Here is a 20,610-nt window from a genome sequence, read left to right on the forward strand (position 1 = left end):
GACTGGGATGCGGCCCAGGCAGAGAGCAGCCGCGTGGGTGGAGATGGGGGCCATCGCCTGGAGCGGGTGGGAGGGGGCTTCCGCTCTTGGGCCGGCCCAGCCACTGGATCCGCAGCGGGCAACTCCCCCGCGTGTCCGTCCCCACCTCCTCGGGCACTTGGTACGTTCCCGCCGGAGCTCCCCGAGCATAAATAGGGGCGGCTGCCACCGAGCGCAGCCTAGGAGCAGGAGCAGGAGCAGGAGCAGGCGGCGGCGGCGGCGGCGGCGGCGGCGCGCGTGGCGATGGAGCAGACGCAGGTGTGGAAGGCGCGGAGCCTGGACGAGCTGGTCCAGATCCTGCACCGCCTCTTCGCCGGCGACGAGGTGAACGTGGAGGAGGTGCAGGCGCTGATGGAGTCCTACGAGAGCAACCCCGCCGACTGGGCCGGCTTTGCCCAGTTCGACCAGTTCAGGTGAGGGGGCCCGTCCGCGCGCGGGCGGAGTGGGGCCGTCTTCTCCCGCTCCCCATCGCCTGTGGTGCTGACCTGCCCGGTGCCGGTGCCCTGCAGACAAAGCGCAGCCGGGGCCTGTTGCAGGGCGGCGGCGACAGCTTTCCCCGTGCCCCGCCGGGGGGCGCTGCTGCTCCCGCGCTCCGCCGCCCCCCCGGCCCCTGTCCGGTCGTCCAATCCGAGCCTAGCGCCCGGCCTGGGTGACAGCAGGGCCCGCCCTCCCGCCCCCTGTTTGCGGCAGAGCCCGGGGCGGGCGTCACATGCCTGCCGTGATACCGGCTGTCTCCCCCCACCCACGGGCCAAAAGTCCATAGATTATTTTTATCTGGACCCTTGTGGCCCCTATAAACTGGGCACATGACGTTCCTTACAGCAGGGAGGTGGAGGAACCCAGTGCCCTAGCTGGGGCTGGATCCTTGCTCCCTCCACGCCTCCCCTGCGGTTCCCCAGTGCACGGGAAGGCACCTCCCCCCGGGCTGTCAAAGATGCAGCCCCCAACCCCTGGCCCTGGGTCTCGAGATGAGCCCCACGCAGCACGCCGGACCTGCCTCATGCCCACACGGAGCCATGCAGCGCCTGCACCCAGCCAGTCCAGGAGTCCTGTGTCGTCATCCCCCCCCCGCCACATCCAGTACCTGTGGGGTTCACTATGACCAGTCCAGGATGCAAGCTGCACTCGGCACCCTGCTGCAGCCAGTCTGGGACGCTGTGGGTCCCAGAGCAGGTGCTAGATTTGGCATGCAGGGTTTGGAGTGTGTATTGGTGGTCCAGGGTGGCTTGTGGGGCTGACCCCTGGACCAGGCCCACACCACTCATCCAGCCCCTGGGGCCAGATGAGTTTGGCACCTCTGACCTATGCTGTTGCACCAGAGTGGGGGTTGCTGGACATCACATGTCTGTAGGATTTGCCATGGTTCTCAGCAGTGTCTGATCTCGCTGTATGGGAGGAGAGGTGTCAGCAATGTGTTGGAGACCAAGGACTAAGACACAGAGATGTAGCCTGGCACTCAGCCCAGAATCGGCGCAGCTCCATTGCAAGGTGCAGGAGTTCTGCCTCCAGGCAGCACTTCCTCTGCTGACTGCACTCTGCCTGCCCACAGGGGAGTGTGTGACTGAGGCAGATCTGCTTTCTTGGGAGAGGTGGGCTGACAGTTCCCAGCACAGAGGCACCCGATGTGTTTTCACACAGGCTAGTTCTGTCGGAATCAGGAATTGTATCTTGAAATGCACCTAAGGTGCAATCTAAAAACAGCTTTATTTTAGAATGTCTGACTATCTTACCTTTTATTGAACCAGCTATGTAGTTATCGCCCTAAGAAATCTTTACCTCTTGCAAAATTCCACGCATCATGGCAACATTACTCTTACACTACCATGTAGATGTTCTGAATTTCAGTCACATGCTTTAAGCTCAAAGCCACCCTACCCAGTAATACACTGACTCTCAGATTGTTTCAGCCCTTTAATACAAGTCTTGTATTCACACAGATACAGGCACTTTCATTTAGTTGGTGAGCATCGTGGTATGTGTACATAAACATACCTGTGTCTACCATAGATTTGGGAAAACACAACATCTTAAAGTGTGGGGTCTAGTTTTATTGGACCCTTGATTTTCTGTTTATTTGGTAACTGGGTGTAGTGTCTTGTTGCCTGTCTGTGATAAGAAGCATCCTGCCCCTTCTTTTTTTTAATTCCTTTAATTCTTTCCTCTTAGTTTCTGTAGATATTGTTGGACTAGTGTTTTTTTTGTTGTTGTTGTTATACTCTTGCTTAAGGGTAGGAAGCATAATATTAGTTAAGAATTTAAGTTGCTCTTTATTTATCTTTTTTTTTTCTGTCTTGCCTCTGGTATCTTTTCCCTTGTAATCTGTTATTACAGCTGACTATTTTGTTTCAGCACTTTTACATTTTGTTCCTTTCTATTTTTCCCTTTATCAAGAAAACATTATTTTGGATCAGTTCTATTTCTTTTCACTTTGACTTTTTTTTCATTTAGAACAAAGTTAAAAAATCTTCATTTCTCTAGTTCAATCTTATGTTCTGTTACAACACTTGTAACATGAGAAATCTGTATGATGACTTCCCTCTTGACCAGTCACTCATGCAGCAAAGAAATAACAGATTATGAAACATTTGGTCCAGTACCAACATCATACAAGGGAAAATTGTATCGACACAACAGAAGGTGGAAGTGCAATGAGAGAAAGTAAAGGAACTAACTTTAGTGCAATGAAGGTAAAAGAAAATGTGATCAAATGAAAATAATTTGTTACACCATCTTACCTTGGCAAAATAAACCTAGCCATGTCATGGGGAAGGTATGTAAAACAAAGAGCTAGTTAACATGAATAAAAAAACCCCCTCCTCCTGCATGCCATTGAAAATCTCCCACAGTTTATCAGCGACTGAGAACATGGTGTGTCATTTTGTTATAGACTCTCATACTACTTAGTTACAGTTCCACAAGGACATAAGCATTTGCTTTGCATTGATGCTATGTAGTGTCAGTGAGATTAGCTGTGTGACCAAAGATACTTGTGTACGCTTGCAGGATTGGGCCTTCAGTTACAAATCAGAGGGTGAAGAGCCTTATTATTTGTACTGCCATAGGTTCCAGCAGCCCAGGATCCCATTGTGCTGTACAAACACAGAACAAAAAGACAGTCCTTGCCTTAGAGAGGAAGATAATACATGCAGGACAATAGTCAACCATTTGACATGTATAAATCAACACCAGAGCACAAGGAAACAGTCAACTGTCTAACTGTGGGTACAAGAGGTCCTGAGACTGGCAAATACCCTAGAATAACCTATTAGTTAATGTTTTTAAACAGTAAACTTCTTTATGCCTTTTTATTTTCTTATTATGGGAAACATTTTTAGCATATTCCACCATACAGGACTTTGTTTTGGGAACAGATGTTTGGCAGACATAACTATGTAGGTATTTTATCAGTACAAAAATGTTACAAGTACAAACAGAACTTTCCACAAAATAGTAACCTTTACCATTTATGGCAGTCCCTACATTTTAATTATTTTTTGTCCTCATGCAAAGGAGCTCCATTCAACAGAAAGGAAAGTCAGGAATCTCTGAAATTGAGCTGTGGAGGAATGTCACACTTTATTTTCATTTCTTCGTGGCAGTAATCTGCTTCTAATTATAGACTTGCTGCTGGAGTGACTTCATTCAGCAACTATTTTGATTTTATCCTTTCTTCAATCTCCGATCCACAGTTTCCAAATCCCACTGATGGATGTAAACCAAAAGCTGAATGGGTGATAAAATATGTGAACTTTGTCTCATTTTTTCCAACCAGAAAAAAATACATGGGCAGAAACAATTAAAATTTAGTTTCACTTTCTCTAAATACAGCTTTTCCAAGGGAAACAGACCCTATATACTGTGATGTACCATACTTGTAGTCTTTACATTTTGTATGCAAATACATAATGTATGGTTTTATATGTTATGTGTATTTTAAAAATATACAGATGTTTGGGGTTTTTTTTACTCCAGGTACACAAGAAATCTTGTGGATAAAGGAAATGGAAAGTTCAACTTGATGGTCTTATGCTGGGCTGAAGGGCATGGCAGGTTTGTATCCAAAGATCTTGATTTAAAGAGAGAAATAAAAGGAAAGGCACACTGCTTTTCAGTTGGTCCATTGTAAGATTGTGCCATTGTTGTATCATAAAAAAACAGGTAGAGGGCAAAATCTTGATCATCACAAACATTAATAGTGATAATGGATTGCTGTATCAAAATATTCTCATTATCTATGATTTTAAGGCATTTTTGAAGTTTCTATCTTTTAGATTATTTTTTTAAATGTACAGGATCCTGCAGTAAACCCGTCTTGTCTTTAAGGGGAATTCTGCCTGAATATGCCCTAGAGGATCAGGTCTGTACAGTAGAATAAATCTCATGTAGTTTTTCATTGCTCCATGTAATCAAGTCTGTTAGGCTAGATTTAAGAAAATAGACTAGGGATTAGGAGGCTTAGAGTTTGGAGAGAAGTGGAATCCTATTCCAGCTGTGCTGTTTGTTGGTTTCACAGCCATTATGTGATATTAGCCTTTGCAGCTGCTGTGACCAGTCTGGGGAAATGCCTAGTGCATCTGCAGTCATAGCCCTTACTTTAGTCACTGAAGCGCCTCCAGAGCCCTGAGACACAGGGCCTTCCTGCATATATTCCACACATTATGCTGCCTCTAGTAGAGCAAACCTTGCTGAAGATATGACCTGTTAGATTGTACAAGCCTGTGGTAGTAGGATCAGTCTCTCCTTCTTTCCCAGTGCTGTTGGCTTAAAAAATGGCTTTAAGAGCCTGTGGGGGGAGGAGGGGTTGTGGGGGTTGGGTTTTTTGTGGGGGCGAGAGTTTGGCTGCTGGTCATTGGATCTGCACATAAGGAGAAAATTATCCATTTGTTTTAAGTGTGCAAATGAACTAATATTGCTAGATACCAGTTGGGAAGGTGCCATGTAGACTTCCCCAAATTAATGTAAAAGTGCTGTCTAGACATGCAACCCACCAGCTGTGGTTACAGGGGTTTTCTTAGGTAGAGACTGTGATTTAAATCAAACTGTTTGTGGCTTGGAGAAGCATTTGCTGGAGACTGGAATGATACCATAGTTTGTTTTCACCATCTAAATAAGCAGGATCAAATTGTTACCAGGATTTAGTAGAGGAGATTGCTGAGGGAGTGACTACGTGGCATTCATGAGTTTTCCTATGCCAAAAAACAAGCCCTGCCCTGGGCTTCCTGCAAATCAAAAGCAATACAATGTCTGTTCTTATTGGATAGCACTTGTTGTGCATAAGCACTGAATGCCTCTGCATTAAACATTGTACATCAGGGTTCAAAACCCATCCACTTGTTGGGATGAGTAGGAAGCTTTCTCTTGGGAGGCCTGGGTCCGAAAGCCACTTGTTTTTGGAGCAAGGAAGCTTTGATGTCTTTAATTAAATCACCTTTATTACCCTTTTGGCTACAAATATGGTATTCCAGAAGTATTTCTGAGTAAAGAAGTAAACTGTTCCAGCACCCCTGCTGATGCCCAGGTTCTCCTAAGTGAGTGAAATTAAGAGCTTGGTCTGGTCAGTTTTACTGATGCTGTTAGAACCACTGGGAAACAGTGAAACTTCCTTTCATCTGTGTACCTCATGCCTGTGACACTAGCTAAGAGGTCATGGAGATGGAGAAGAGCTAGGAAGCTCCTTCTCCCAGGGAGAGGTGTGGATCTGCACATTTATTAGTTTCCTGCTAGCCTTCAACTGATATATGCCTGCTAGAGCCCTCAGCACCCTCTTGTTTCCCCATAGACAGGCTTTCTTCCCTAGACTTTACCTCTTCTTAGGTATCCTTTCACTGATAGTGATCTGCTAAGTACTTCTAGGCCTGCTCTGAAATGCTAGATTATTGAAATAACTAGTACATTAGCCTTAGTTGACTCACAGTAAATGTTTCTGTAAGATTTGTGAGGGTTTTGATTATGTGAGAAGTGTGCAAAACCAAAATCTCTTGTCCATAATGTTATAATCCAGCATTTCCCAACCTTTTCCACCCCATAGCATGCTTTCCTAAATAAAAAAGCACTGGGGCACACCGGACTGGGGGGTGGGGGCAGGCAGAAGGGGTGCATGGTGCACAGCCAGCTAGACGCCAACTGGGAGGAGTGCTGTGCAGCCAGCTGGATGGCATTTTGGGCTGGAGCCCTTACCCCTGCCTGGCTGGAGCCACTTTCCCTGTCTGTCTGCATCCACAGCAGCAGCAGCAGGTGGAGGGGCATGACTCCAGCCAGACAGGAGGCATGGCTCCAGCTCAAAATGCCGCAGCATACCTGATGGCACACCAGTGTGCCATGGCACACCAGTTGGGAAATGCTGTTATAATCTGCAGTATAGCAGGGTATTTGCTGTATTTCTAGCATGTGAAATTAAATATGTACATCATACCGAGTGCCATTATTCTCTGTATATATAGCAGTATCCATGATCACACTGACTCGCACTGCTTTATGAAGATCCTCCAGGGGAATCTAAAGGAGACTTTATTTGAATGGCCTGGGAAAAAAGGGACTGGCGAGATGACTAAGAAATCAGAACGAGTTCTGAGGGAAAATCAGTGTGCCTACATCAACGGTAAGATAGTTGAGTGCTTTGCATACTACAGTTCTCTTGCTACAAATCGGTGATTTTAACTCAGCAAAAGAGTTAATTCTTTTTGAAACCTGCCTAACTAGGTTGCTATATCACATTTAACTCTCTCATATATCAGCATCTTTACATCCTGCTTGGGAAATAATTATTTAAATTCCCCTCAGACCTGTGTTTAGACTTAATCTAAAAGACCCTTCATTCATTTCAATTCATTTAAGGAGACTGGAGGAAAGGCCTGATCCTTTAAGCTCTTGAACAATTCTTTAATATGTACAAGTTTTTAGGAATCATCCCCAAATAAGTGTTAGAAAATGCATGTAAGCACACAATATAAAATAAAAGTACAGGTAAATCCAATCAGTGAAAGCAAGGGAACACTAAGTTCATATAGAAATACTTAGTTGCATTTATGAATAGTCTTTGGCTTTGTTCTACAGTGGGAAGCTTAATCACTTACTAAGTCTACCAGCCAGGAACACAGATGTACAAAAACCCTCGGGTGCCTAAAGAGCAACTTGGGCAGAATTTAAGTGCTGAAGTCCAAGTGATCCATGCAAACTCTGCCAAAACCACTTAGACACCTGGAAATCACTGAACTTACATGTTTCCCAGTTAAGTTCCTGCAACCCCTAAAGTTCTGTAACTGCGCATGCTGAGAGGCACCATCCTCTGGGCTGAGCTGTGTATCTTAGCACCCAGCTTATACCCGAGACTGGAAATCACAAAGAAGGCATCCCTCCAACTAAGTACCTTGAGGGACCAAAAGTGTTTGGAACATGCCTAATGCACATAGACAAAACTGAGTTTGGCACCAAACATAGGAGCTGTCACTTCCATTTGAAAAGAGGGGGTGCCAGGCTTATTGTATAATAACCCAGGTTCAGTGCCCTCCTCAGCCTAGGGGGTTTCCAACCATCATTTCCCAGCTCCCTGGAGAGTCTAAACCACCACAATAGGGCCTTGGCTAGAATGGGGTGTTCTTCTCTCCTGTTGATGCAATGCAAAGGATTCAAAGTTCACAAAGCCAAAGAGAAACTAATTAAGAGGAAGCATGACTCTGTAGCCCAATGAGGAGAGCGTGTCAAAGAGTCCTGGGTTCTAGCCTCTGTTTTGTGCATCCTGTTTAATCATTCTTCATTGGAAAATTAGTGAGTAATCTCTAGAGCATAGATGATAACCCAAGATTTCTCCCTTCCAGGCAAATTACCAGTCATGGTCAACAGTCATGTTCCTCTTCTCTTGTTCATTATCTGGTCCCAGGAATCTTGAATTCTTGGCTGAACAGGGGCACAGATCTGACAGGAGAGGTGGAGAGTTTCCCCACCCTCACCTGGTCCTTAGTCTGGTGGTTTTATGAAATGGGAGAGGTGGATGTGTGGGTCATATCTACAAAAAGGAACTTCAGCATATAGCTCAGGTTTGCAAATTTCCCCTCGGGAGCTGGACACACAGCAATTATGCATGAGTGTTGCTGAGACTCAGTCTTGATATATTTGAGTCCTTTTGTGGATTTGGCCCTTAGATGCCTAACTCCCTTGAAATCAGGTGGGGGTTATTTTCATAAATGCCTTTGAGGATCTGGGCCACAAAAGAGAATGATGGGAATAGCAATCTGGTCAATTGTTTAGTTTCCTTTTTTGTCGCCAATAGGAAGAATTTGTCAGAAATAATCACACTCTTTTACGGGTGTATGATCTTGAATGCCAACTGCTTATCTTTCTTTTTTAAACAACCAAAATGCTTCAGACATGACTTACGGTTCTCTGTCGTGTGCCTGCATTTTTTCTGATTTAAAGCAAAAAAAGAAAAAGTTTTAAGTTAAAGAAAGCATAATATTATGAATTCATAATGTATTATCTTAACTCTTTAACAAGGCCATCACATCTTTGTTTCTATCTGAATATTTGCATACTATAATTTAAGCAATACTAGCACAGAGAAGTGATTTGGCTGTTTCTTCACTTTGCTATTATGGTGTTATAAACCCACATGAGTAAGTCTGTTTGACACTCTTATGATATGAATGTGAATTTAGGGATTTTTTTCTTATGTAAATATAATAATTACATTGATGCTACAGTCAGTATTTGAAAGGTACCAAAGCTGGGAAAGCTCCCGTGTTTTCCCTAGTAACTGAGACTTGACTGCATGGCACAATTAAAGCCTGACTGTCATATATGTGCTTGCTGTGCATTTGCTGTGGGAACCATTAACTTAAAATCAGGGACTATTTACAACCTTTACCTTCATATTGAATCAAAATGAGGGGAATTTTGTAGGTTTAATTTTCATGCGTTAGATACCTTGTAACGCCTCAGTTTTCTGCCCCCTTGGCCCCAGAATGTGTTCCCATTATCTCATTAATAGCCACTCAACAGACAGTGCCTTGTTTTATTATCTGTTCAATTATATTTGCTATTTGGACTAAGTTTGGATGCAGGCCACACACTGGTAATTTGTCACTTTAATCAAAAGGCCAGACAAATGAAGAGATGGTTCTATTCTATATTGGAAACAGCATTTTGGAGACAGATGACTGCAGAAGAAAATAACTGTCTCCTTGCCCATGAGTCTACACTCAAAGTACAAGTAGCCCAGTCTTAGTGTGACTAATGTCCTTTTTATCAGGGTGAAAACTAGTTTTACAAAATCCTCTCCCCTTCTGAAATGTCTTATTTTTGATTCTTTGGAAAAGCAAATCTTTCAGCTTCTTCAAAGCAGCAGTGTCTCCTAGGAAAGAAAATAACCTTGAACTCATTTGGGGACAGCAGCCAATAACTTACTGACAGTGTGTTCTTCCTTAAGCGATCATAGATTGCTGTTAGCCTGTGTTCTGTAGTAGGTAACAAATGAGTCATGTGAAAAGTCAAAGGAAGCAAAGCCCTCTGAAATCCCAAGAGTTAGTAATCTGCTGTAGAGAATAAAAAACAAATTCCCTCCACTGTTACAAATTTGGCCTTTAAGTGTGGGTGTATTTTATTCATCACTTCCAGTACTAATGGCACTTCTCCAAATACTGATAAGATTTTTATTAGATCTGCATGCTGATGTAACCCTTTCTTTCATGTCTTTGCTTGTCTAGACTCCATTGGCCTGCACCGTGTGGAAAACACAAGCCACACAGAATCTGCTGTTAGTCTGCATTTGTACAGCCCACCCTTTGACAGCTGCAACACCTTTGATCAGAGAACTGGGCATAAGCACAAAGTCAAAATGACATTCTATAGCCAGTTTGGAGAAAGGACTCCCTATGTAAGTAGAGCAGAACTCACACCCTGCCTTAACTTTGTGTTCAGCTCCTTCTCTGTTCCTGGAGGAAGCAGAAGAGCCCAGCATTGTATACCAAATCTTGGCTCTGGTGAGCTGTTCGGCACAAGCTGGAATTCCAGCAGTCGCACAGTCCCTGTTTGTAGAGCATCTGGTTATCTTTTAGATTAAGGTTGAAACATTTTAAAAGGGAGCTCAGTATTGGGCAATGTAAAGTCAACATCTCCTATATCAGTGTTGGCCAACCTGTGGCACAAATGGCATGGGCAGTCACTGTGTGGCACACAGCAGACTGAGAAGGGGACAGACAGCACAGTGACAGATAGGGCAGGGAGCAGAAAACAGCAGCAGATTGGGCAGGGAGAACAGGGTAGGGAACAGAAAGCAGAGCAGTCAATCAGATTGGGGAGGGGGTCTTGGAGTGGCACTCAGGGAGGGTGTGGAGATAACTTGTGGCATGCCCGCCAAAAAGGTTGTCCCCCACTCCCCATATGCTGACTTTTAAAATCCTACTGTAGTTACATTGCCACTTTTTCTTTGCTCCTTCAAAGCATTATACAAATATAACTCATTCAGCATCCCTAGGGAAGAGGCAAGCATTATCTCTACTTTATGGATAAGGAAACTGATGCAGAGAGACTGCACTTCATTAGAGCTGAGACTGGATTTTGGCTGTACCAGGCTCTTTTCACCCATCTTTTCTTTTTCCCTCCCTTCAAATGGGTCCAGTCTTACAAAGTGCTGTAAAGCCTTTTGATAATAAAAAGGGTCAAGGCTGCTCTACAGTTTATTGGGATACACACTGCTTTCATGCAGAGGGAACAATTAATCCGAATCTTGGTGTTGGTAAAGCATCTTCAGGCAGTAAACAGGTGAAGAAAACTATTTATCTTATGGAAAATGTCACATAATTAGATTTATTTCTTAGCCAACTTTTACAAGTAATTTCTCTGCCTCAGCTCTTTGACTGAGCAGTTTTGCATTTCAAGTGAAAGTTGTTTTCCTCCATATAATTTATTGGCACCAAAATCCAGTAAAGTTCTCTGACTTCTTGAAACAGGATCTTTGAAAACAGAAGCGCTTTCTCAGAGAAGCTGTAAGCCAGCTGCCTGTTGTTCATGTTAAGGCATAACTTGGACAGTGGGACTGGAATGTAACAAACCAGGGTGGCAAACAAACCCTGAGGCATTGTACCAGCTTATCAGCACAGTGTTAAATCAAAGTTTAACTCTGTCTAGAACAGTCTGTGTCAGGACTGGAAATGGAGTTAATAGAGTTCCCTTTGGAGTGCTCTAGTATGTCTGGCTTAGAAAAGTTGGCCATTGTTGGGCACTGTATAAGAACGAAGATATTCACCAGAGGGAGAAGGAATGGGGCAGATCTTGAGACCTTATTTGGGTCAGCCATGGGATCAGTTTAGGAGTGCAGAAACCCCTCACTTCTCATCAGAACCTGTTGGAATTGATTGCTTAACGCCTTGCAGAATCAAGCCCTCAATGAGGCTAAGGCCTTAAATAATAGGCAGACTCATCTAGAGCAGCAGACACAATGTAAACTGTTTTTGTGCACTTTTCTCACATAAAAGCAATAACAACTTTGTTAAATTGTGGGGGCCTCCCAAACTTCACTCAAATCTGAGTTTGTGCCATACAGAAAAAGTAAAGTATAGTGAAGAAAATAATAGTGACCTCCATGGTGGTATGAAAACGAGAATTCAAGACTTTTGATGCTTGAGTTTTCTTTTGTTTTAAATAGCTTTAGCTGATGTGAATAGGTGCCTGTGTGTGTAAGTAAGATAACAAGTGAATTGCTTGGAAAATAGTTACACTAATCTAGAATATTTGCCCCCTCTTGCTGAATGAACAACTGGTGGCACTTTTACTTAGGTGGGAAGTCCAGCCTGACTTGGGAATGTGAAACATCTTTATCGGTAGGGGCTCTACACTAAACTTCTGTAACTGCAGCTAGGTAACAGATGAAGGCTGGATGTGGCTTTGATCATTCAACTGTCTGAAATGACCAAATGGTAAAAAAAAAAAAAAATAAAAAAATAAAAAAAAAATTAGTTTCATTGATGGTTTCTGGAAAGCTCATTGGAACTGAAGCTGCCTTCTGCTTTTTACCACATCTCAAAAGAATACAGGGAGGAAAGGATATATAGCACACTAAATATGAAAACTATATACTTTCTTTTGGATTTTCTTTTAAGGGAAACTAAATCTGTGCTAATATGTGCTAGTAAACTTTTGGCGTACCCCTTTTTTATTTAAACATATATTTAATGAAAATGTATTTTTTATGGTTTAGTTGAGGAACCTGGCATCTGATTGTGGTAGAAATGTATTTTAACTAGCTGACCACTTATGCAGGTATTGTACATGTGCCCAGTTTTACCTACCTAATAGTGAACAACAGGATTACCATGTCTATTATTAACTTACCAATGACTTGGTTCAGAAAAATTTCTTATGTGCTTAGCTAAAGTATGCTACATGGACATAGGTGGCACCATGTGAGTACCGCTCTGACATGATGTTATGGAAAACTTGCACACCAAGGAAAATAGAATTAATTTGATCAGATCCTTCTGAGATGTCACATATCATAAGGTTTTGCTTCTAGGAGTTCCTATGCAATATATTTAAATGATTCTTCTCCTTCCCTGTTAGCAAATTGAGCTACCAGTTTTTCTGACAGAATCAAACTCAGCTCAATATGTCTGAAAGGAGAGGTGCCATAGGGCTCTGGCCTGGGACTTTGGAAAACTGGAGACCAGTTTCCTGTCCTGCCAAGGATTTGCCCAGAGTTGCACAGGAAGTCTTCTGTGTCCATATTTTCTTTGATTTCAGTGTGAGTTAGACATCTAACTAATGGGAACTTAGTCTCTTTTCCTTACTTGTAAAATGAGAATAATAATACTTTTCCTACCATGCAAAGAATTTTGTGAAGAGAAATACGTTAGAGACAGAGTATCTTAATGGGGACAGTGTAAGGGCCTTAAGCAGAGGTAGAGTAAGGGTTTACTGTGAAGTCTGTTTTAAAAAAATGAATTTCTCCTCTTTCTTTTAGGCAACAGCAGTGTCTCAAGAGAACAACTGAGAAGTGCCAGGAAGCATTTGTGCAAGACCTGCTGAATGTTCAGTCAAGAACAGAAGAATTGTATAGCTGATACCCATAGCCAGCTATATTTGAATAATATGTACATAGAACCTAGGGCAGCTTCTAGACAACGTGTAGTTATCTTGAATGAATGATGATTATGGGACATGAAGTTGTCTAGTGCTATAAACTACTTCAGAGGTCAGAGGCCTTTTCTTAGACTACTGAAAAGTCAGAATTGAGTAGTTTATTCAAGCCTCCTTAAAATTCCACTTTTTTGATACTGTACTGGAATATCAGTAGTAGGGTTTTGAAATGCTATTTGACTGTACCTAACAGGTCTGCCTGTACGTATGCTCTCAATGTAATTAGTAATGATATAAACTTATACCTTCCAGTCACTAGACACTTGTATCCATTGATAGTGTACTCAGTGATGATAGAAGCAGGGTTTTATTTTATTAAACCTTTTAGGGTCGAAAACTCTAGAGTATTTTGATAGTTGTGTGCATTTTTTTTTATTTTTTACAATCGCATTTGTCGGATTTCTTTTTAAATAGGAGCAATTATATGCTTCAGGGACAATGGAGTTTGAAAAGTGAACTGATTTGGGCAAAGGTCTGGCTTTTTAACAGGACTAATTATGTTTAACATGGCCAACTGCCAGTTTTCAGAGAACTCTTTACAGTTGCTGAATTCCTTTCAGGTAGCCTGAATAAAACTGGAGTTGAGCACAGATTTCAAAACCTGTAGCCTCTCTTTCATGGTAACTAAAACATAGGCGTGATAAGTTTCACTGATTAGTGTCATCCTCTCTCATAAACATCTCAAATCTTACCATGCTGTACAAAGTAATTTCAAAAGGCCAAGGCATTTGAAACGTACAATGAAATCCTGACCTTAGTTAAGTTAATATGGATTTAGTCATTGACTTCACTGAAATCAAGGTTTTATCTGTAAGATGCAGCCACAATCATGAACGACTGATGCCCCTGGCAGGTGGGTGGACATGGCTGCACTGGCGGTGGCAAGTGTAGAGCTCCTGCAGATGCCACCGGTGCTGTCGGGGGTGGGGGGCGCCAACCGGGGTTGGTGACCACCCGCAGGTGCCACTGGCAGTGTCAATAGCGGCAAGCACGGACCAACCACAGACGGCGGTGGTGGGGTGGCAAGTGGCGACTGCTTGTAGGTGCCGCCAACAGTGTTGGCAGTGCCTTTTTGTAGGGGGTGCACATGCACCCACTACATGTCACCCTTGGCTACAATAAACAGATTTATTTGTGAACCCCTGAATTACAATTCAAACAGAAATTTACCAAGAACTAATGAGGTTAATTTTCTTTGAGTTCCCATAAGACACCACATCCATTTGCCTAAATGTAAGAAAGTTAGATGAAAATGAGATTGTCTATAGAACCTGCTGAATATTTCACACTCTTCTTACATGACTGTTACCTACACTGAGCAGCAACAGAAAGTTTGAATAGTGCTTTGTTTCAAATGAGTTGCAGATCCTCTCATCCTTGGCTATAGCACTACAGAAATGTTTTACCTCAGTAATAACCATTTACATTATATCTTGTAATATACCTACACACTGCTTAAATCTTGGGATATTTTTCAAATTTTTGGAAAAAAACAGTCTGTTTAAAATTAGACTATGGGAAATTTTCAAAAGCTCTTAAGAGTTAGGCAGCTTTTGGAAGTCAGTGGGACTTGGACAGTCGGTTACTTTGGGCACTTTAGAAACTCCCACCAAAATTTTACAATGGGTTAATTTGACACTACAATAATTCTTCTCCTGAGAGTGGGAAGGAAGAAACATCAGGTTGCCCTTTACTAAAGGTAAATATAAGGAGATCAGAAGTTTGTGAAGAATGTCTACTTTGGAAACTTTCCCTTTAGAGAATCTATGGGTTACATGAACAAGTTTGGCCCAAAGTGGGAAGGGAAATGAGCAGTAGAATCTGGGAGCAAAGGGTAACTGTTTTACATATATAATGTGGCCTAATGATGCATGCCGTGGACTCTAATTTATTCAAGGGCGCCATGGTCTGTCCTGATCTGATATATGATTAAAATCCTGTGCAACCTGAATCTTTGTCCTGAGTTTTCCAGCTTGGAGGTACTGCTATAGTGGCAGCACATTAGTGCTCTTCAGAAGAAATGACTCAAGTTCATTTTCACTCCATCTTCTTTTGCTCTTCTTGTAAAATCAAGAAATATGGTATCTATAGATGGTCAGTAACTCAGGAGTTCAAAAACTTAAAAAAATAGCAACTGAGGAAGGGAAGCAGTGTGACAATAGTTGGCTGAAAGACTACACTGAGATGTGCTGGTATAGGTATTTCATTCGGTAGATATGATGGCAATCCAGCTATCTGCAGACTTTCCTGGCACATGGTACCAAGAGACTTCTGGAGTGGCAAAGGGGTAAGAAAGAGGAAATCTCAACTCCAGAGATAGAAGGCATCTGTCAGTCTTGGCCCAAGGACTTTGTTTAATCTTCACTGAATCATTCATTCAGTCATTCACTGAATATGACTGTACTGCAATGTTAGTGCATATGTCACCAGACAGCACTGGAGAGGCATGTTCAACAAATCGGACAAGAAATGTCAGTGAACAGAGGTGCTAACACCAGAAACCTTCAGACCAACTATGGGTATAAATCCAGTCTAGAATTCTTTAGGGCTTGTACTGTGGCTTATTTTATGTTACCTATTAAGCACTGTTATGGTATTGGTCACATCACACATTTGAAGACAGTAGCTGTCTGGAGCAGCAATGTCTAAAAATACTTAGGTGCAGAGTGATAAACTTCTATCATCACACTCTTAGATAGACTCTCTATTGTTCCAAAAAACTTGAATTAGCTTAAAATACAGAAAGCCACAATAATAAAATAGCACATGTATATTAACTGTGGCTGAGCAGCTGGTTAATTTACTAAATCCTCTGGCACGTGAGGCAGCATGAGTTTCAGATTAAGCCTAATTGGCCTGCTAATGATGTAGCATTGCTGCTCTGTGGACAGATCACTAGTTCTCACTGGCCTGGAAATAGGTGTTTGGTGTCTCAGATCCTTGTGGTGGATCAGGCTTTATGCAGGACGGTTATACTCTCTTTCAAAATAGAAGCAGTGAGTGTTTCTAACATATTCTCACCCTTAACTTGGAAAAGCACTCTTGGGGAATGTTCCCTTTTATTAAACCTACATGGGTTTTCCCATAGACCCTGTATTAGGAAGAGGAAATAAAAATTTCCTAATCAGTGAGCTCAGGACCTTGTTCTAAGAATGTGGAGTTTAAAAATCTTGGAATCTGAGCTAGGTGAAGGAGAAAATGTGAAGGAAAAGCTTGAATAAGTTTTTATGTGGCTAATTAATTGCCTCTTTTTGGGGGAAATAATTGCAAATTCACTATGAGGACATGCTAGTTGTTAAAGAGCCTTGGTTTTATACACAATCTGTTTAGTGGAAGATTAGCCACTGTTTTCCTTGTATTGGTACTGAAGGGCTGGTAACTATCTGTTTTATTAAAGGTCTTGTAGCCCCCACACGTGCTGTATAATTACTTCCTCAGTAAAAACACTGAAAAAGTTTGTGGAGTGGGCTCATTGTTAATGAGGAGCCAGGGGCTGTCTTGCTTCTCAGGAGGGGTGGGGCATAGGAGCCAGAGAACCTGATGCTGCTCAGAAGCTGTAGCAGCAGGTACAGGCATGATCTGTTTTTGTTTTTCCAAGTGACTGAGAATCAAAGATCTCTTTTCTCTACCCTGCAGGGCTAGTCTTCTGCAAATCCAATTTGTGTTCTTAAAAAGATCAATTTCTTTGCCAATTTATGGCTGCTCTCCCCATGGGTGATTGGTGCCTCGAGTCTGGGGGGGCACCTGCAGAAGCCACTGACGATGGGGATGAAGCTGGTGAGCATCTGCAGAAGCCGCTGGCGGTGTTGACAGTGGGGATGGCCTGTCAGGGGGCCATGTGCCCCCCTTACCAGTTGCCTGTGGCTCTGCTCCACCCCATCCCTTTGCTGTGTTATCTTTCTCTTTTCCTTGGACCTTGTCTATACAGGAATAATTGAACTGGTCTGAGAAAACTGATATTGAACCAAAGCACTCCTACTGTGCAATTGCACTTAAGCCAATTTAAGCATGTCTTAAATTGCTTTATCTCAACTTGGTAAATTACTGATCCAAATAAGACCAGCTTAAGCAGGTTTTAAACAGATTTATGTTGCTGAGGATAACTTAGTTATGATAATGCAACTTCTTTGGCCATAAGTGAAGCTGTAAGGCCATAGCCTGGGACACTGGCCTAAGAGTCAGGAGACTAGAACTCTGCCACTGACTTGTGTGACCTAAGCAAGTGATTTACTCTTGAGCAGGAGCAGGCAAAACGTGGCTCGGGGGCTGGATGCGGCCCGCCAGGCCATTCTATCTGGCCTGCGGGGCCCTTACAAAATTTAGAAAATTAATATTTATCTGCCCCTGGCTGCCTATCATGCGGCCCTCAATGGCTTGCCAAAACTCAGTAAGCAGCCCTCCACCCAAAATAATTGCCCGCCTCTGCTCTTGAGCCTCAGTTTTTCTACCTGTAAGATGGGGGTTAAGCTGCTCAGTTTGTAAAGCACTATAAATGCACTAAAATAGCCCTTTCCCCACAAAAGCTGCCACCACCTGTTTTCTTTTTGCTGCTTCAGTGGCATTGTACCTTCACGCTTGTATTTTCTGAAGCTCAAACAGTTAATCCCATAAAAGTGTGGTGGGGGTGGGGGACGGACGGACACCCTTTGTGCATGTTTACGATTGCTGGTCCAATAGCTATCAGCCTTCACGTGAGCAGAAAGGGCAACACTGTAACTTTCCACCAGTTGTTTCAGTAATCTCTATGCTGCCGTAATCACTGTCCTAATTGTTTGCTTTTCTGTTACCCATTTTCAATTTCTAAATGGAAGCATGTGCAGGATAAAATTGAAACTGCCCTCCGTGGGCCAGAGCTCAATTCCTCCTTGCCCCTCATCTCTTCATGTAGAAAGAGGCAGAATTGTACTGCAATAGCCAAGTTTCATACTATAGACACCTCTTTAATAATAATAAAATGTTCCTGTTTTTCAATGCCAAGGATACAAGATGTACAATCTATTCACTGGCTTATTCTTAAATTATTTTTTTCATGCCCCCTCCCATGCCTGGGAGAAAGTTGTTTGTGTTGCCAGGGTGTAACCTTCTGAGGTTAAATTGGGTAACTTGCTTTCAATCAGTTTGGAACATTCATTGTTTTAAAGAATTCTTTTCTTTCTTTTTAATTATTTGGCTTGTTTTTATCAGATTATGTGTGGTGGTGGTCTATCAGTGTGGGCAGAGGGGAAGGGGAGAGTTATGAGATTCTACTGCTTCCTTTGGGGCTTGTGAAACCTCTGCAATCCCTGTCAGCCAGCCAGCCAGCCCAATAAATCTTACATTAAATTAATCTGTCCACATGAAAGAGACAGGGTGGAGGTGGAGAATCTCTTATCATACCCCTGGCCAAGCTCTCCCTACTGGTTTAACAGTTAAGTTGCCATGTTTGGATGTACATGCTGAGCCCATGCACTTTCCAACTCTCCTTGGTCTGAGAGTCAGCTCAGTTCATTGACTCTAGCTTCAGCATCTCTGGCATAGTCCCTGGGTACAGACTCTGCCTAGTACTCTTTCCAGAAGTGGAATTACACTGTCTGCTGGTCCAGGCATAGACAACTCATAGGAGGGGCATGTGCCCCTCCCTGAGATTGGCCACCACCAGCTTCTACAGGCAGACACCGCTCACCACCAGCTTCTGCGGGTGATCGCTGCTCCCCCCCCCATTGACCGCTTTTGTGGACAGTTGTTGCTTGCCACCCCACCACCGATGCTGCCACCCACAAATTGTGCCCCCCCCAGTCTTGGGAGGCAACAGTCACTCATGGGTCCAGGTATGCCAAACTAAGTCTGATTCCCCAAGACATGCAGGACACAGACGGATGTTAGGGTCCCACTCTAACTCATGGTGAAGGAGGTCTTCTCCAACCCCCCCAGACCATTCATAAGTCCAGTGCTCCCATGCTGGCTGCTGAATAGCCAGAACTGAGTGGGAGGCAGGGAATGGAGTTCCTTCACCTCAGGCACTTTGACCCATCTTCCCTCAATACCCCAGCCAGGGGAGCTGGGGAGAGGATTGCAAGGTGAGGGGGCCCCATTCCCTGCCTCCTTCCCCCCCATCCTCCACAGCTCTGGCCATTCAGCAGCTGGGAGCTTTGTCTCCTTCCCCCTGACAGTGGGGCTAGGCACCAGCCCAGCCCTGACCCCACATGAAAAATTAACCCTGGAGGGAACACAATTTACCTAAGGCACTTGCATTTTGAGCACCTTATTTAATCAGGGTTAATTATTCACACAATCAGCCTCTTTAAAAGCACTTTGCAGCTGTGCACGTGTTACAACAGCTTTAGAGTGCTTTTAGGGGTCAGATCGCTCAAAAATGTCACTTCTGTCTGCGCCCTTAGGACCCTTTTCTGACTCTTCAAGGCACAATGTCTTACATTACAGTTTATCTCCCCAGGGACACATGACAGATGAAGAAAAAAGATGCCCATACTTTGCAAAAGGGTATCTAAAACAAACATACTTTCTCTTAGGCAGCATGAGAAATACAAACCAAAGCAAAATAATCAGCAGCTATTCCCTATCTCAGTCTCCTCTCAACTCCTCGAATATGGTCAGTGCATTTTCAGTGTCCATCCCAGCTTCACAAGAAATGAAAACTGGCTGGCTGATTAGCCCTTGCACCAAGGTGGTAAAGGGCTTTATGTGCTAATTTGAAATTAAGTCAATACAACCTCTAGAAGGAAGCATTTCCCCCCCAATCTAGATAGAACAATTTCCCAACATGCAGGGAGTATTACAGCATTATAATTCCTCTGACACTAAGAAATGGTGCCCTAGAAATTGTAAGGGCTTTTTTATCATTGCTTGTTTATTTTCTTGCTGTCATTCTCTTGGTGTTTTAGTAAGATGCATGAAATTACCAGGAGAATGTTATGTTCCTTGGGTGGGAAGGAGAGCTTGCTTTACCATGAAAGCAAGTTGCATCTTGCTGTCCTGCCCCTGTTTTGTTTTCTGGTTAAGCTCCTGAAAAATCACTTTTTTTATTTCCGCCGTTGCATGCCAAGTTCTTGGCTTGGTTTGCAAATCCTGCTTGCTTTGGGAAGACTTGAGAGCAGAAGCCATAAAATTAAATCCTCTTCTTTTTTTCCCTGCCTCTCCTGAACTGGAAACATGTTTCCCTGGCACAAACGACCAATTTGCAGTCAGCGCTCTACCCAAAAAATATGCTGAGGGAATGTGTTTCTGCAACTCTCTCACTGCAGCCAAGTGCATGGCTTTGCCCTTAACTGAATTGCAAAACAGCCCCGTGAATGCTTGGGGCTTGGTGCCTTTAAGTCATGTAATAGGAAAAAAGTAGCATACACTTTCTGCATAAAAGGAGAACCAGAACTAGATGGCCAAGGCAGAGGCAATACACTTGTTTGGGTGGCTTACAGAAGTTGCTCTGCAGATTAAAGGTGTTTT

At 43.2% G+C, this 20,610-nt stretch overlaps 1 protein-coding gene across 2 annotated transcripts; it reads left to right on the forward strand.

The window, feature by feature from the left end:
• Positions 1-234: 234 nt before the first annotated feature.
• CDO1 (cysteine dioxygenase type 1) lies at positions 235-13,767 on the forward strand. Of its 2 annotated transcripts, XM_006023988.3 has the most exons (5): positions 235-452; positions 4,012-4,089; positions 6,480-6,637; positions 9,738-9,907; positions 12,992-13,767. In XM_006023988.3, exons 1-5 carry the CDS (start codon positions 283-285, stop codon positions 13,019-13,021), a joined length of 606 nt encoding a protein of 201 aa, XP_006024050.1. In that variant the 5' UTR covers positions 235-282; the 3' UTR covers positions 13,022-13,767. The 2 variants fall into 2 exon arrangements, with proteins under 2 accessions (XP_006024050.1, XP_025060402.1); XM_025204617.1 differs by lacking the exon at positions 4,012-4,089.
• The last annotated feature ends 6,843 nt before the right edge of the window (positions 13,768-20,610 follow it).

This window comes from Alligator sinensis, unplaced genomic scaffold, assembly GCF_000455745.1.
Source record: "Alligator sinensis unplaced genomic scaffold, ASM45574v1 scaffold609_2, whole genome shotgun sequence".
Classification (NCBI taxonomy): Eukaryota; Metazoa; Chordata; order Crocodylia; family Alligatoridae; genus Alligator; species Alligator sinensis.

What these genes read in the sequence shown, in the direction of transcription:
- CDO1 (XM_006023988.3), top strand. Translation starts at nt 283, where the DNA reads ATGGAGCAGACGCAGGTGTGGAAGGCGCGGAGCCTGGACGAGCTGGTC. An exon ending in TGGGCTGAAGGGCATGGCAG is followed by an intron (nt 4,090 to 6,479) that starts GTTTGTATCCAA and finishes CTGTATATATAG; the next exon opens with CAGTATCCATGATCACACTG. An exon ending in TCAGTGTGCCTACATCAACG is followed by an intron (nt 6,638 to 9,737) that starts GTAAGATAGTTG and finishes TTGCTTGTCTAG; the next exon opens with ACTCCATTGGCCTGCACCGT.